The 15,689-nt window shown below is 25.2% G+C and overlaps 1 protein-coding gene across 3 annotated transcripts; it reads right to left on the minus strand.

Moving 5' to 3' along the window:
- Positions 1 to 937: 937 nt before the first annotated feature.
- LOC145835637 (uncharacterized) lies at positions 938 to 15,689 on the minus strand. Of its 3 annotated transcripts, XM_082943313.1 has the most exons (13): positions 15,548 to 15,689; positions 13,719 to 13,916; positions 13,067 to 13,133; positions 12,558 to 12,665; positions 11,382 to 11,487; positions 9,601 to 9,727; positions 9,343 to 9,385; positions 7,992 to 8,162; positions 7,187 to 7,294; positions 6,467 to 6,561; positions 5,768 to 5,935; positions 5,082 to 5,236; positions 938 to 1,783 (listed from the first exon to the last, which is right to left on the minus strand). In XM_082943313.1, the coding sequence occupies exons 1-12, from the start codon at positions 15,616 to 15,618 to the stop codon at positions 5,086 to 5,088; spliced, it is 1,413 nt and encodes a 470-aa protein (XP_082799439.1). In that variant the 5' UTR covers positions 15,619 to 15,689; the 3' UTR covers positions 938 to 1,783; positions 5,082 to 5,085. The 3 variants fall into 3 exon arrangements, with proteins under 3 accessions (XP_082799439.1, XP_082799441.1, XP_082799440.1); XM_082943315.1 differs by lacking the exon at positions 7,187 to 7,294; XM_082943314.1 differs by lacking the exon at positions 5,082 to 5,236.

Genomic DNA, 15,689 nt, shown 5'->3' on the forward strand with positions numbered 1-15,689 from the left:
ACTATTGTATTTAAACTACATTGTGTTTAACAAACATTTCCAAAACATCAATGTGTGTACATTTAAATTAAACTATGACTTAACTATGTTGTATTTGTAGGTTTTTTTTAACTTCATCATCTAGATTTATTTTATAGCATTACAGCTCAAATATCATTATTCTATTCACTTTTCGGCAACCACTACAAAAGTATTTAGTTTATTAACATTTAATAACAGGACTGTTACAATCTAAGGCCACTTAGACTACTCAGGATTACTCACCCTAGTTTGAAAGTTTTGAAAGTCTCACGCTAACTCATCAGGTTGGCCATTCTACCTGAAACATAAAATAAGCTGAAATGAGAATGGATTCTCGATTTTGTTTTTCTGGATAAGTGCGTACTTAATGCGGGGTGCGTACCAAAAAAAGTGCGTACTTAAGCGGTAGTCTACTGTACTCATTCAAATGACCTCCGCTTTTCCGTTTGGTACAAAAAATATTTTATCAATTGATTCAAAAGTTTCTGAGCTAATTTACATTGTGGTTAATGAACAGTTATAATTTCTAATGATAGACCTAAATCAGAGTTTCCTGTAGTTTTGTGTATTTGTATTGAAAGTTAGACAAATAACATTTTACTTTTGCATAGTTCTAATCTTGGTCAAACTCTGTTTCAGACCCTTATGAACAAAGTTATCATATTTTACTTCAATATTCAAGTCATAATAATATCAGTGCATATCAAATAATTATTAATCTACTTAGAAATAACTTATAATGTTCGAGAACAACTTATACTGGTTTTTCTTGAGTTATCGACATAATAGTAGACTTTTCAGGTTTAAAAAGTAAGTTCGTTAGATACTAAAAAGTAAATTATTTGAACAGAATAGACATAAACTTTAGCTCAGAAAGTTTAAAAAGTAAATATAAGTACAGCAAAAAATTGTATTTATCATCATACATTCAAGTTATAACTAGCTGTAATAAATTCATTCAATTGAAAAAAAAAGACCATATAAAATAAAAAAATTTAAATACTATTTATACTCGATTATGAGCAGTTTTAAAATTTTTGAATATATTTTCTTTAATACTGTTCTAATAAAGTTATGTCAAATTTTATTTTATTAATTTTTTCTTATGATAATTGCTTGAAATCTCAAAAACTACACATAAAATTCTCAAAATTAGCAAATTAAGTAAAATTTACGTAAAAAAATGAACAAGTAAAAAAGAAAATAGTACAGAAAAATAAAGCACATCGACTGACTGCTAATATTACACTTTTTCACAGTAATAAATAAAAAGTTGGAATTTGTTTCACTTAGATAGAGAGCTCAGAACACAAAACACGAAAAATAAAATATATAATTTTTTAGAGGTTTTCTCACTGATTTGTGTAAACATTTAGAGGCTTTACAAAAGTGTATATTTCTTAAAACTGCAAATTTATAAAACTCCAAATCACAAAAAATATTTGAAATAAATGTTAATGTTTTTACAAATGATCAATGTTTTGTTATATAATAAAAAAGCTTAAATATTGACACTATAATTAATATTGTTGATTTAAAGCAGATTAGTGCAAGCTTCTTCAAAGCCATTTGATAGCTAATCTCTCTTCACATTAATAAAATTTACGTATTTTGAAAGCACGAGTTTTTAAATGGCTTGGCACACTGCAACTTTCATATTTCTCTGATGTTGGAACTGCTCTGTGATTGGCTGATTTTCGCCACGTTCTGCTCCACTGCGCTCGCAAGCTTCCTTCTCAAAACCGCTATGTGGCGCTCGTGTCTGGTGAAATACGTAAATTGCTCAACTTTTATTTTAAATTTACCTTTGCGACACTTTGGGTTTTAATTACTAAAATAAAACATATAACATACATTACAAGAAAGTTAAAGTGAACAGGGGAAAAACATTAAGTTCCTAAAAGTGAATATAACTACTTTTTAGCAAGCAAAAAAAAAACTATCTAAAGCAGCGATTCTTAAACTGGGGTAAACTTACCCCTGAGGGTAAATTCCCTTCTTTTAGGGGGTAAATATTTTTTGTTACATGCTATGTAAATTGATGTTTATTATTTGTATTTCTAGTTTATTAGTTAGTGTTTAACTGTAATTTTTTTTAAATAAAATAAACTTACATTTTCATGATTTTTTATATTTAATAAGCTTAAAGTTCAAAAAATCTAGTTTTTTCCTCAAAATTAAAAATTATTTTGTAAGTTAGGGGTAAATTTGGTAATAATCTTTCAAAAAGGGGTAAAAAATGAAAAAAAAGTTTAAGAATTGCTGATCTTCATTTAAAGATCAAAATAATGATTAGTCCATTCTTAATAGCATTAGAACAAAATAAATTGAAGCAATTACACATTTATTAACTTTAACTTATCTAATTTTTACAGGAATAACTTTTAAATTAATTTTTAATCACCTTTATCTGTTCTCTCAACTCAAATTTTACATCAAATATTAGTCTATAAACTTATAACTTTATTTGAGCTAGCCAAACTAAAAATTAAATTTTAATTAATGCTGAATTTTTTGCTAAGGGGTAAGAGTATAAAACTGTTTACAAAAGAATTAACTATCAAACTAACTGGTATTCCAGTATAGTATATAAAATAGTTAGCATATCGCCAATGTAAAGTTCCCAGTATCAAGTGAATAATTTTGTTGGAAAAGTTTTCTACTGCTTCAATTATCAAAAACATACATATACAATATACATAAATGATAGTTATAAAACTCATAAACCATAAAAACAGGCAAAATGAATTTAGACATTTTCTGCTGAGAAAAATATTGTTGTCTAAATTATATCAAAATACGTACAAAATTATTTTAAGGGTTAATGTTATACAAAAATTGCAAGTAAACTAGTCAATTAAAATAAGATTATTTTTTAACCATAAAATTAAATACCACTGAACTCTAGTCTTGAAAAAAAAATTAACTTTATTAACGTGCAACACTGAAGCTAATCTCATTTTAAAAAGCAAGGTTTTTTGTTACCTCTTTTAATACAGTTTTTGTTATACTAACTAAATTGACAAATTTTTAAAAAAATAGATAAACTGTTGGTAAATAAAAAATAATACTTTTGGCAGAGCAATTTAAACTTTTTGACTAGATAAAAAACTTTTGGGTTGTTTTGGTAATTCAGTTATAGTTCCTTAATATACCAAAAAAAAAAAAAAATCATTGATAATATCAAGACATGCATAATACAACAATTCTTTTTTTGTAACGAAATTACTGTAAGTTTTATAAATTTATTACAGTTTGAGTTTATCCTAAAAAAAAAATGATTTGATATACAAATGGTGTTTGTAGATTTTTATCATTAAGGTCATTAGAATTTCCATATGACAAAAATTTGCAACAAAAATATTAAGTTAATTTAAGGCTTAAGCTTTTGTTAAAAAGTACACTAGTAACAACAGACAAAACCGCACAAAGTTATGATGAAAAGAGTTAAAGTTTATAATGCTGTCAAAAAATAATATACATACATTATTACAGCTGACAGCTGCATAAAAATTATACAAGACTGAAACTGCATTTATTTCTTATAAAAAACACTTAATTAAATTTTCCATTGATGAAATAATATCCGGCTCTATTCACCGCACAAAACTGCAACAAAAAACCGAGTAATTAAAAAGTGGGAACATTTTTTATTTAAACAAACACGCGTGTAATTGTCCGCGTAAAATCAACAAAAAGAAATGTTTCCAGAGTAACAAAAAGAAATGGAAAAAGAGAGGCGATCACTTTTCAAGAGCAGCTCATTATGCATTGTTACGTCACTTTCACATAAATATTGTTGTAAAATTTTACGTTTTGTTTACTTTTGCGCTATTGTGAGCGACCATAACAGACGAAAATGACTTTAAACTAATTTTTGAACATCCTGTACAAAAAGTGATTTTAACTTTATGAAAAAAGATTTTTTAAAGGTTGTACAATACAAAAGGTAATGACAACAAGATTAACGGCTGAAAGCAACAAATTGAAAAAAACTATAACAATAAGTCTACCCGAAGCAGAGATTTAGAAAAGTTTAATGAGTTTGTGCATGAACTCAAAAATAGTTCAGACAATTTAAATATCATTCGAAGCTTTCTGTTTGTGCTTAACTAATATATTTTTGAAAGTAACGGGTGATTGTGGTCATGTGCATAATCTATTGTGATATAAATAGGACTTATTTGCTAAATAAACGTTGTTTGCTGAAGGTGTTAGCTTTTATTTGCGTTTGGTTAATACTACCTTTCGCTCATTTTCACATGAAAATCTTGTTTCAAACGGAACTATTCGTAACATACTTACCAACCCATAAGAGTTTAACAGATGTAACTTTTATTTTATTAAAAGTTTTACTTTTGTAACAAGCAAAATAGGATAACTTAAGTAGAACTTTTAAAATTAGTTTAGACTTGGTAAAACGGTAATAAACTTTGTTAGTCTTTTAAAGCAACTATAGTATTAAAAAAATACTAAACTTTAATATTTATCAAAGCAAAAAAAAAACTAACTACATATGCAAATAAAATATGAAGAAATTTTTTCTAACTCGGAGAGCTAAAAATGTTAAATTACTAAAACAAAATAACAATTTTACCTATAATCAAATTACAAGAAGTTATTACAAAAACATTTCAAGTTTATATAAACCAGGTTTGATAATTCTTTTCACATATACTTATTTATTTAGATCATTATAAGCATAAAAAGTTATTGCAAATGTTAAAAAATAGATAGCTAAAATTTTTGTTTTTTCATAACTTTATTTCATCATTAAGATAAATTAATAGATATAGTAAACACTTAATTTATATTATTAAGCTATTAGTTGTTACCTCAGCCTGATTCTTTTCTTAAGGTTAATTTTTTTTGTTAACACTAGCTAAATTAATTCTTAAATTCTAAAATTGTTGACAAATTACAGAAATTTCGTGTTCTTTTTGTATAAAGTGGTTTTAAATTTCATTAGTAGTTCCACATTTTACTCAGGCAAATTATACAAATTCTCAAACCATGCGATGTTCAAGCAATTAGCATAGCTCATCGCACACACAACTAACAAGGTCACCAAAATGAAAACTCAATGTAACTGCATTCCCTATGCCTTTTAGGAAGAATTACTTCGGCAATTTTTGCGTTATTTTTTGTGTATGGGTCGACTTTTACTCGGTCGTTATGGAAACCAAACAAAAACAACTGGCTATTTATTTTTTCCCTGTTAAATTAAATAAATTGACTAACTTGAATTTTTCTTTAAAAAAAATCTTCAGCAGATTTTTATTATAATGTTTTTTTTATTTGTTTCGTTTTAGTTAGTAAAAAATCCTTTTTGAGACTAATTTTTAGTCATACTCTGAACAACTTAAAGTTTAAAAACAACTAAATCAAAAGTTTCAATGAGAGTTTGTAAAATTTAATTATTTTTAGAAATGTCGTCAATCACATATTATTTGGTTTATTTTATAACACAATTGTAGATAAAAGTAGCATTATTAAGTAATTTTTTTGTTAATGCACAAAAAATAAACAAGTAAATTAAATATTTCTTAGCATATTTAATGACTTTTGATATAAATGCTGCACAAAAAGTCAACTATAATAGCTTTGCCATTTAAAAGGCACACAAAATTATCTTATTTTTTAGGAATTTTTGGTTAGGATGATTCTGAAAAACTAGGACTTTAGCACTAATGACGTCTTAAAATTTTCAACATTCAAGATACTCAACTACTATTTTCACACAAACTTTTTATTGGTTTCGTTCAAGACTTGTATCTTCATCTTCATGCGGTCGCTGTTCTCCTTCTGTATCTGGTTGTGCTGGTTTGCCACCCGCAGCGACTCGTACAACCGGCTGGCGTCGTTCTTACTGTCGTCCGCCTGTCCCCGCTTCTTCTTCAGCGAACGCTCCAAACTGTTTCGTGCAATTTGTTTGATAATAATTTCTACAACAACTGAAATACATTACAGGGTTGCCACTCGTTAATTCAAAATTTCTTCCAGGTTTTCAAACGTACACAGTTTTGAGTCTATTTTTAGTTTAAAGTTAAGTTTAAGGTAAGAGACTGTGTTAAATAATATAAAATCATTGAAAAGATACTGTAAAACTACTTTAAATGTGTTTTTTAAATAATTTTTTTTTAGTAATGACATATTTTTTTTATCTATATGATAGATTTTTTGAGTCAAATCGAAACTTTACTACTGAACAAGTTGTTAAAATTTCAGTTTTTCAGGTTTTTTTTTTGCCTAAATTGTCAAATTCCAGGTTTTTCCAGGTAAAGTGCCAACCCTGTATGCTCATAAAAATAAACAAGACCCGTGTGAAAACTCGATTGAAAAATACAACTTACGAGTGGTTTTATTTTATGAGGTTATACAGTATGAACTAAATAGTAGCAAAATTAAATTTAGTAAGTAGACGAAAAAACTAGCAAACGCGAACCTGTATTGTAATCTGGCTGTTTCCAGTCTGTCTTCAGTTTTTATCAATTTTTTCTCCGTTTTAATTCGGTCTTCTTCACTTTGTTTTAGGCATGCCTGTATATTAAAAACACCAAAATTTATCTACTTTAAACTATATACAAATAAAAAAAGTTTAATAAAAAGTTAATAAATAAAATCTGTAAACTTAATAAAAAAAAATCAATTGATTTCGAATATTTTATTAAGATATGATGGTTTTCAAAACGTTTCTGCCATTAGAAGATGAAAAATAGGTTTTAGTAACTTAATTGTAGTAGGCCTTCTTAGTAAATAACATTAATTAAGGTAATTAAGGTAAGAAACAAACTAAAAAAAAAAAAATTCAAAATGATGAAACTTACAACCTACTAATTCAACTTCATTATAACTGTTAATTATAACACTTTAAAAAGTTTTTATAACTGCCTTAACTTTATAAAGATAAATTAACCTATGCAAAACAAAAACAGTTAATTAACGATGTTTTTAAGTATAGATATTTCAACACTAATACAATAGCTGCATTAAAAGTAAAAATACTGAAAAAATTAATATCAAAATATTTGAAAGCTAATCTATTAGTTTATAGAATACTAATAAACATCAATACTAAAAACATAAATACATATTTTAAAATACTTATACTATAACATTTTTTTTTATTCAAAAATATTTTAAATAACTTTAAAACCAGTTTAACCTGTAATTGAGTAATTTTACTAATAAGTTTGGAATTAGAATTACTTCTATGGACTTGTGGAGTTTTATTAGTCTTAAGTTCGTCTAATTCTTGCTTTGCCTTGGTTAACTAAAGTTTAAAATTTAGGAGTGAAAAAAAAAGTTATTAATTAATGTATAAAAAATGTAAACAAAACAAATCTAATTTTAATATTATAAAACGTAAAAAAAACAATTTTATCAGGGTCACCCAAGGTTTTTGGGAAATTTCTTCCAGGTTTTCAAAAGTACAAGTTTTTATGTCTATTTTTAGTATAATATTTTGATTTAGAGTTTAAAACTGTCTTAAATAGTTTAATTACATAGAAGAGATACTAAGAGCTACTTTAAATGTGTTTAAAAATAAAGTTAAAGACATTTTTTTTTTATGATGCATTTTTTGGGGTTTATAATTTCATATTTTATTAGAATAGAAATTTCATTATTTTATAACTTTTTTTTTAATTGAAGGTTTTTCAAAGTTTTTTAGTGAATTGTGTTTAAAGTTTCAGGATTCTTTTTAAAAATTTTCAAACTCCAGGTTTTTCAGTCTAAATTGTCAAATTCAAGGTTTTTCCGGGATTATAGGTTTTTTGACAAACCTGTTTTATTAATTCATGTTTTTATATGTAAGCTAATTACTATACACACGTGTAAAAATCTTTGTTGATTCTAACCTAATTGTAAAAACTAGTAGTAATTTTGTTTTAAATATAGAGTGTACACTGTAGACGCAGTATAAAAACAAATACATCGTTAACTTTTACAATCCTTTCAAACATTTATACCTTCTTTTGCAATGAGTCTCTCTCACCGATGACTTGCTGTACCTGCTCGTTGTACTTTTCCACGTTTTCCTCGCACCTGACCCGCACCATGTTCACCACCTCGTCCGCGTACTTGCTCGCCTCCCTCGCCGTCACGCTGTCCCCTATCAGCTCTATCAGCTTGTTGATGTCCTGTTAGTGGTGTTTGTTACAATATGGCTACTTACACAAACGTTGTCCTGTAAGTAGTGTTTGTTGGAAAGAGCACAGCAGAATTGTCAAAATGCTTGTTGTTGTTACGCTATTTAAGCACCAAAGCGTATAACTTTTTGCTTGTGTCAAGTTAATAACTTACGCTCAAGTAAATAAAGCAATATTGCCTTTTCACAAGTATGGTGCTTGGGGTCGAAAATTGCAACTGACTTTCACAGGGTTTAAGGTTGTTAGAATTTTAATTCTGCCGTTTAAAATGTTGATTTGTCAGTTTAATGAAAATAGTGTGCTTAGAAGTCGTTTTCCATCAAAACAAACTTTTTAATCTTGTAAACTATGGACACATATAACTAGGTAGACTATAATTAAATAAGAAGAAACTTTACATGTTTTTCTTGAAATTATTATCTTTCTATACAAATAACAAAAAAAAAACATTAAAATAAAAGTTAAGGATCTTTTTTTGATAAATAAATAAAGTTTTAAAAACAATATTAAATATATCGTCACAACACAGTAAAACTATAGAAACTTTTATACAGTACTGTAAAAGCTTTAAAAAAATGTTTGAACAAAAAAAAAATGTTTTAATATTAAAGCATTAAACAAAAATTCAAATTTATAGTTTTTCTTTTCAAATAACTTAGATTCTAGATAGATCACAGCTGTGATAAAATTTTTATTTAAAATATTAAAGTAGAGTTTGAAAAACTCAACATCATTTCACATCAAAAACTAGAAAAAATTTTTTATTGTTTCTGAAACCTGGTACTACATGTTAATTTTTTAAATAAGATTTGACCAGAAAATAAATATTTTTTTTTGAAGTAAAATTTTGAGGAATTTATAAAATACATACTTAAAAATCTTTTGTTAATAAATATCGGTATATGTAAAAAGTCTCACATAATGTTTACATTGACAAAAATACTTAGTTTAATAATAAAATATTTACATTACTTTTAATTCAATTTGATTACATAAAAACATCTTTTATATAGAATAACTTTAATATAAAATATTTAAACTTGTTTACTTAAACGCTAGTTTAAGATTGGTCTTTAATAGATTTTAGAAAATTGTTGCAGTTTATTTCTAATTTTTTAATTAATCTCAAAATCTCAAATTTTAATTTAACAATCACCAATCAAAAACTCACATTACGAATTGAAGCGTCAACTCTCACTCTGTCTTCTTTATTCCTGTACAAATTATTAGAAAAAATATAACTATTACTATAGATTTAATACAAACTACTGAAAAGAATTAAGGTGATATCAAGTTCAGCAAGTCAAAAGTATATTTATTTAGCTTAGTTTTCAAAGTCTTATAAAACTCAAACAACTAACCCAGTTTTAAAACATCAAATTTTAAGGGCAAAAACCGTTTTATTTATATAACAATAGTAAATACAAACGTAATATCGTGCATGTACGCCTTGGCCCTCAACACTGCCTCGTCCTTCTCCTGTATTGCCAGCTTCATTCGCATGTTCATCGCCTTCTCCCTCTCCTGCTGCGCCCTGTACACTTCCTCTATCACTCCTGTGGTAATAAATGATTGGTCATGTATATTAGTTCGTGTAATGTTAATAGCATAGTAAGTTTACGAACATAAATACTGAATGTGAAAAGAAGCTCGTCAGAAAATCGATTGCTTTCAAATCGTTGATTTAAATCAACTGACGCGTTTTTACTTCAATAAAAATAAACGTTTGAAATAATCTACAAAAAAAACTTGAGCACGATCTCGTTAAACGAGTGGATTGATTTAAATAACAAGATATTATAACGAAACATCTACATTTGTTCTTCAAATTTCTCCTTTTTTAGTACTGTTTACTAGTTTACTCGTAAAATTTTTAATTACTTAGGAATAATTAATCAAAAAAAGGAATTGTGTCCATTATACTTATTTAAAAATTACTGCAAATTTCATGTGTTATGTTTTTGAAACAAAACTATGACAAAAAAAAAATATATTTCTAAACAGAATATAAAAAAGCTTTATGATGTTGTTATTTTAGATAACAAACAAAATAAAATTATTAGTCTTACTTTAAATAAACTTCATTTAACTATGTTACATTCTTTAAGCAAACCAATTAATATTTTACAGGTTATTGAGTTTTTTAAATTACTTTCACTACAACTCTTTTTTTGGTGACGTAATCCAAATTTAATTGGGTGTAAAAATCTGAAAGCTTCTAAAGTGAAAATAAAGTTTTAAATACTAAATTTATAAATTCTTTATAACTTGTATAATAAATAAAAAATTCAATTTTCGACAAAAACTAATTATGAGTACCCATAAGTTAAAAATTTATATTTATATAAAAAACAGTGTTTACCGAAAGTGTGCGTATACTTTATAACTGTGGAGCACATAAACTGTTATAAGATATAATATAAAATGTTAAAAAGCAATAAAATTTTTTGAAAATGATTAATTATAGAACTTAAGTTAAATATAGGCTTTTGTAACTTTATTTAGTACTCGTATTTGACAAAACTCAAATTAAGGAGAATATATAAAAAAAAAAAAATTTTTTAATTTAGATCAATTTTAATAAGAAATTTACAAGTCATTAGTTACCAATTGTTTTAACTTTGAAATACTTATCAAATAAATATTTATACTGTAAAAACAAGTGTTCTCATATTGTTGAATTTTTTACTAATTTGTGAAAAATTATATAAATTTTAAGTGCTTACAAATTATGTTAACATTGTTTTTAGTAACTTTAAATATTTAAAATTAGGTTTGATCAAAAAAATTGTATTTTCATTAATATAAGTGGAAATTAATTTTAACTGTTTATCGCATAGTTCAAGAAAAACTTTATACTTTTAAAAACTAAGTATAATATATTTAACTATTCCTGACAACCTATGTAAATACTGCACTAAAATAAGCCTTCAACTTTATTTTATTATTTTGAACTTTTTTAATTTATCTATGGTGATACAAACTCCATAAAAACTTATTTAATTATTTCTATATATCAATTTCAGAATTTTGATTAAGTTTTATACGCTGGTTCAATGTATCTTTTTAGTATACAAAAATAGGTCAAGCAAAGTAATTTTTTAAATTAAATCTATAGCTCATTAGAACCACTTATATGAATAAACAAGTTATAAAAATATATTGTAACAATGTAAAATTTGTTAAAAAACATAAAATAAAAAAACAAACTAGTTATTTCTCCGCTTCCGTAGCCATTTTTTTCAATATTTTTCATTTCCAGTTCCTTCTTTGCAGTTTCCAGTTCAACTTTGTACATTTCTAATTTCTCGTTTGTCTAAAACAATTGAATAAGTTTAATTTAAAAGTAAAATATTAAAGCATAATTGAAGCTAATTTATTCAAAACTAGCTTTTTTTGATTTTACAGGGTACGCAATTTATTTAAAAGAGCTGAACATTTTATCTGTAGATAAATTATTATTTCATTTTTGCCTGATCTTTTGAAAGTTAGGAGAAATTAAAGTTTATTTAAAAAGTTTGTAGTAGCTTTTTCTTAAAAAAAAAACAAAAACAAGTTTTTGGTCTCATATAAAAGCTTTAAATATCATAAAAAAAGAATAAATTGCATTAAATTTTCTCATGTTATTATATAACACTATTTTATATTGTTTTACTTAATTAGGAAACTTTTAATGATCTCAACTACTACGAAAAAATAAATCTATTAAATTGTCATAAGAATGATAAAAATCCTTAGGAAGCTTAATTAAAGGAAAACAGTAGAAAAAAAATCAAGTATGTTAAAACTGTATAATAAAGTAAAATTTTATTAATAGAATAGAAATCACGTTAAATTAAATATCTTTTATTTTTCTAGATAGTATACATAAGTAGTTATTTTAAAAAAAACATTTATATTGAGTTTTATAAATAGTTGTGTGTAAGTTGTTAATCAAAAACAAAGTCATTCTAAGATAAAAACTATTCCATGAAAAGTTTTCTGTTTATTCAAATATATCTTTATTTTAAAAGTGGTTGTACTTAAAAGGTTTTTGTTTAAACATTAAGTATATCTTAATGCATCCTAACGGTAAGCATATGTGAACTGTAGTGCGTATATAAATTAATTACGACATAAAGAATATTTAGAATGGTAAAAAAATCTTTTTAAATGACGTTTATTTTGTATTTTTTAAATAAAATGATACTTATAATAAAAACTAACAGTATTTAACCTATGATTTATGCATTAAGACACTCAGAACATATTTAAACTTTCTAGTGTAATATATTTTCTTTAAACTTACCGTGCACAGCTTTCAAAAAGGTTCAGATCTTTGTTCTCATTAATGTACCTTAATTAGAAAAAAATAAAGTTTAATTATCAAACACAAAAATAAATTACCTTCTGATGGTTTAACTTTTCCGACTTCAACTCGGCCTGAAGTTTTTTGAACTTGACTTTCATATTTTCTAAATCACTTCTGTCTTTATGTGCAGTTTGATGTCCGTTCTGTAAGTAACATGTGAGATAATGTTAGTTTATTTAGGAAACTAAAACATATATTTTAGAGCACATTTAAAAAAAGTTTATCATATTTTAAACTTTTAAAAACAATTGGTTTTCTATCTTTTAGAAAAACTATGTATCTTAGTTAAGCCAAAAAGTAAAACAGTTTGCTAACTGTTAAAAGCAATTAAAATAAATTACGCTTGTAATCTGAAAATAGTTGAACTTTTTTGAAACTTGTTACATAATATTCTAGTTACAGTCTTATACTATTGTTTATTTCAAGATAGTTTAAAAGACAGCTCTGCATATCTTTTTCGTTTTAACATTAAAACATCCACAAAATATATATTTAACAAACTTTAAAAAAGTTCAATAATTTAGTAGAATGTATTTGTACTTACAATTTCAGATGAGTTTTGTTTTTCATTAGGGTTTCCATTTAAATTCAATTCTTCTGAAGTTGTTGAACTGACAAATTTATACTTTATATAATAACTTATAGTAATTTACTAACAAGTTTTACTAAATGTATTGAATAAAATATTTGAATATAACAATTATACTAATGAAACGTAATTAATGAAAGTAAAAATCAACATAGTTTTTATACATTAGCACCAACATTTCCATATAATATTTTATAGAAAGAAAATAATATAATTTGATTGCATTTAAACTCTTATATAGTTTATGTCTAATTTAAAATTTTACTGTATAAAAAATGTAAGTAAATATAGTTTTAAACTATTTAAAAATGCTTATTTTGCCATAAATTTTAAAAATTTATTGTTTCTGTTTAGCTTATTTCACTCTAATTCTAACATGTTTTTATCTTATTAAGTCTTAATCGCAGAACATATAAAACCATAAGTTTTAATAATAAAATTTTTAATATCTGTTACGAGTTTTTAAAATTTATTATAAGTTTTCTCTTACACTCTAAACAGAATACCTGTAATCAGCTGTTATTTTTCATTTAACAAAAATTTTATCATTGTAAAAAAATCTCTTTTTAATAGAAAATAGTTGAACATTTAAACAAAAACAAAGTACCTGGAACACTCTGAACAGGAGCTGGTTTCATCATCATTAGAAGATGTGATGCTTGAGGTGTGGCTGTTGAACAAATCACTGTGGCGACCATTTCTTTCTTCTGATTGGTTGTTATACGGCGTGCTGTGGTGACAGTCACCATGGCGACCAGTTGTTGGTGTGCCATTCTGTACTTCTTTCGATCTGGCTGTGGTCGAACTGTGGTTGTTGTGTTGAACAAAGTTAGCAAATGATACTTTTTGGTGTTAAATTAAATTACAAAAATTAAAATCTTTAACTTATTAGACTTACATTAAACTTGTTAGGAATATCATTTGTTTTACTAGTTTCAGTAGAAATATAAACTTACTTCATTTAAGTATAAAAACTAGTGGACTACCGAATCTAAAAGATTTTTTTGGCTTAAAGTCTTCTTTTTGGTTTATTAAAATTTTATATAAAAGTTTTTTCATTTTTTTAGTGATTTACCGGATCCAACCGGAACTTGTCATAACTTGCCAAGATCTAGATCTGAATTGATTTTGATTCAAAAAAATATCCAAACCTATATTTGGTTGGATCTCAATTAAGTTATAAGATCCTGATCCGGTCAAACTTACTTTTAGATTCAGCTTGGTAAGATCTATAATTTATTTGGGATCCAACTGAACTTATACTTGTTCTTTTTAATACAAATCTGGTCGGATTTGGTTCTTGGTAAATTTTGATAAGATCAGGCCAAATCCGGTAAACCACTAAAAATAACTTTACAACTTTTATATAAAGTTTATGCCAACCAAAAAGAGGACTTTAAACAAAAAAAAAAGTTTTGAAAAATAATTTTAATTTACAAAACCTTTATACTTAATTTATAGAATTAAAATGTCAAATAAAACTATTTTTACAAAAACAAATTTTAATAAAGCTTTAATTTTCTATATTTTGAGACTTAATCAATTTTAAATTAAATTTAAGGTGAAATAGAGGAAAGTTTTGATTAGCTCACTCATAAAAGAAGAAAAGCAATTTTATAAGTGTATCTGATATATACAGAAAAAACATTCTGATTGGATTTTTTATTGACATTTTATAATATATATCTGAAATATTTTATAATTTAAGCTACTCTATTTTAAAACATAAAAATCAATCAAATACAATGTGCAAGGGTGATGCAAAAAAAACTTGAAGCTTTTTTTTTACAAATAGTTTTACTGATAGCATTTTTGTAACTTTCTCAAGACTTTTAAATTGGTATTAAACTTAATAATTATATTTCGATGTACTTATCCAATAAAAACTAATCAAAGCAAGCTGTTTAGATAAGAGCAAACTTACATGTTTAAAAAATTAAAAAGTAACATAATTTATTTTTAATAATTGAATTTTTGATAAAGTTTAAACAATGGATGTTACATAAAACAAAATTGCATAAATGCCATTAAAATAATAACGCATATTTCATTCTATATAACAGAAAAAATATATTAAGTGAAAAAAAAAACACACAGAAAATTATAAATACTTTTAAACTTGAAATACTTACAACCATGACTAAATTTCATTCAGTTGTATTAAACATAAAACTAGATACACTAGGCACAACGTTTTTAAATACTCTTAATAAATTAACATTGACTTTAAGTGCTTGCTTAGTAAACCAACCTACTTTGTAAATTTAAAACATTATTTTGTTGTAAAACAATTACAATTAAAGAAATTATATACAATGCACTATCAACATTATCAGCCTTTATTAGTTATTAGCAATTATCAATCTTTACTTTAATAAGATTCACCTTACAAATGATATACAGGAAAAATAATAAATTTATAATTTATAATCTAACCTTTCTGAAGTACAGTCTAAATTCTTTAAAAGTAATTTAGACTGTGTGTCACAGTAGTCCAAACTCTCCATATTTACATTTAAAATTAAATTAAGTTTACTTTCATATGTAAAATAAATTATACATAAATTTTTTTAAATAC

This window comes from Thalia democratica, chromosome 5 (genome assembly GCF_965202585.1).
Source record: "Thalia democratica chromosome 5, ktThaDemo2.hap1.1, whole genome shotgun sequence".
Classification (NCBI taxonomy): Eukaryota; Metazoa; Chordata; class Thaliacea; order Salpida; family Salpidae; genus Thalia; species Thalia democratica.

Excerpts from the sequence above, each read along its gene's own strand:
- LOC145835637 (XM_082943313.1), bottom strand. The coding sequence starts at position 15,618 with ATGGAGAGTTTGGACTACTGTGACACACAGTCTAAATTACTTTTAAAG. Across the intron at positions 13,917-15,547 it reads TTAGACTGTACTTCAGAAAG|TTCGACCACAGCCAGATCGA; the intron begins GTTAGATTATAA and ends CAACAACCACAG. Across the intron at positions 9,386-9,600 it reads GCGTACATGCACGATATTAC|GAATAAAGAAGACAGAGTGA; the intron begins GTTTGTATTTAC and ends TAATTTGTACAG.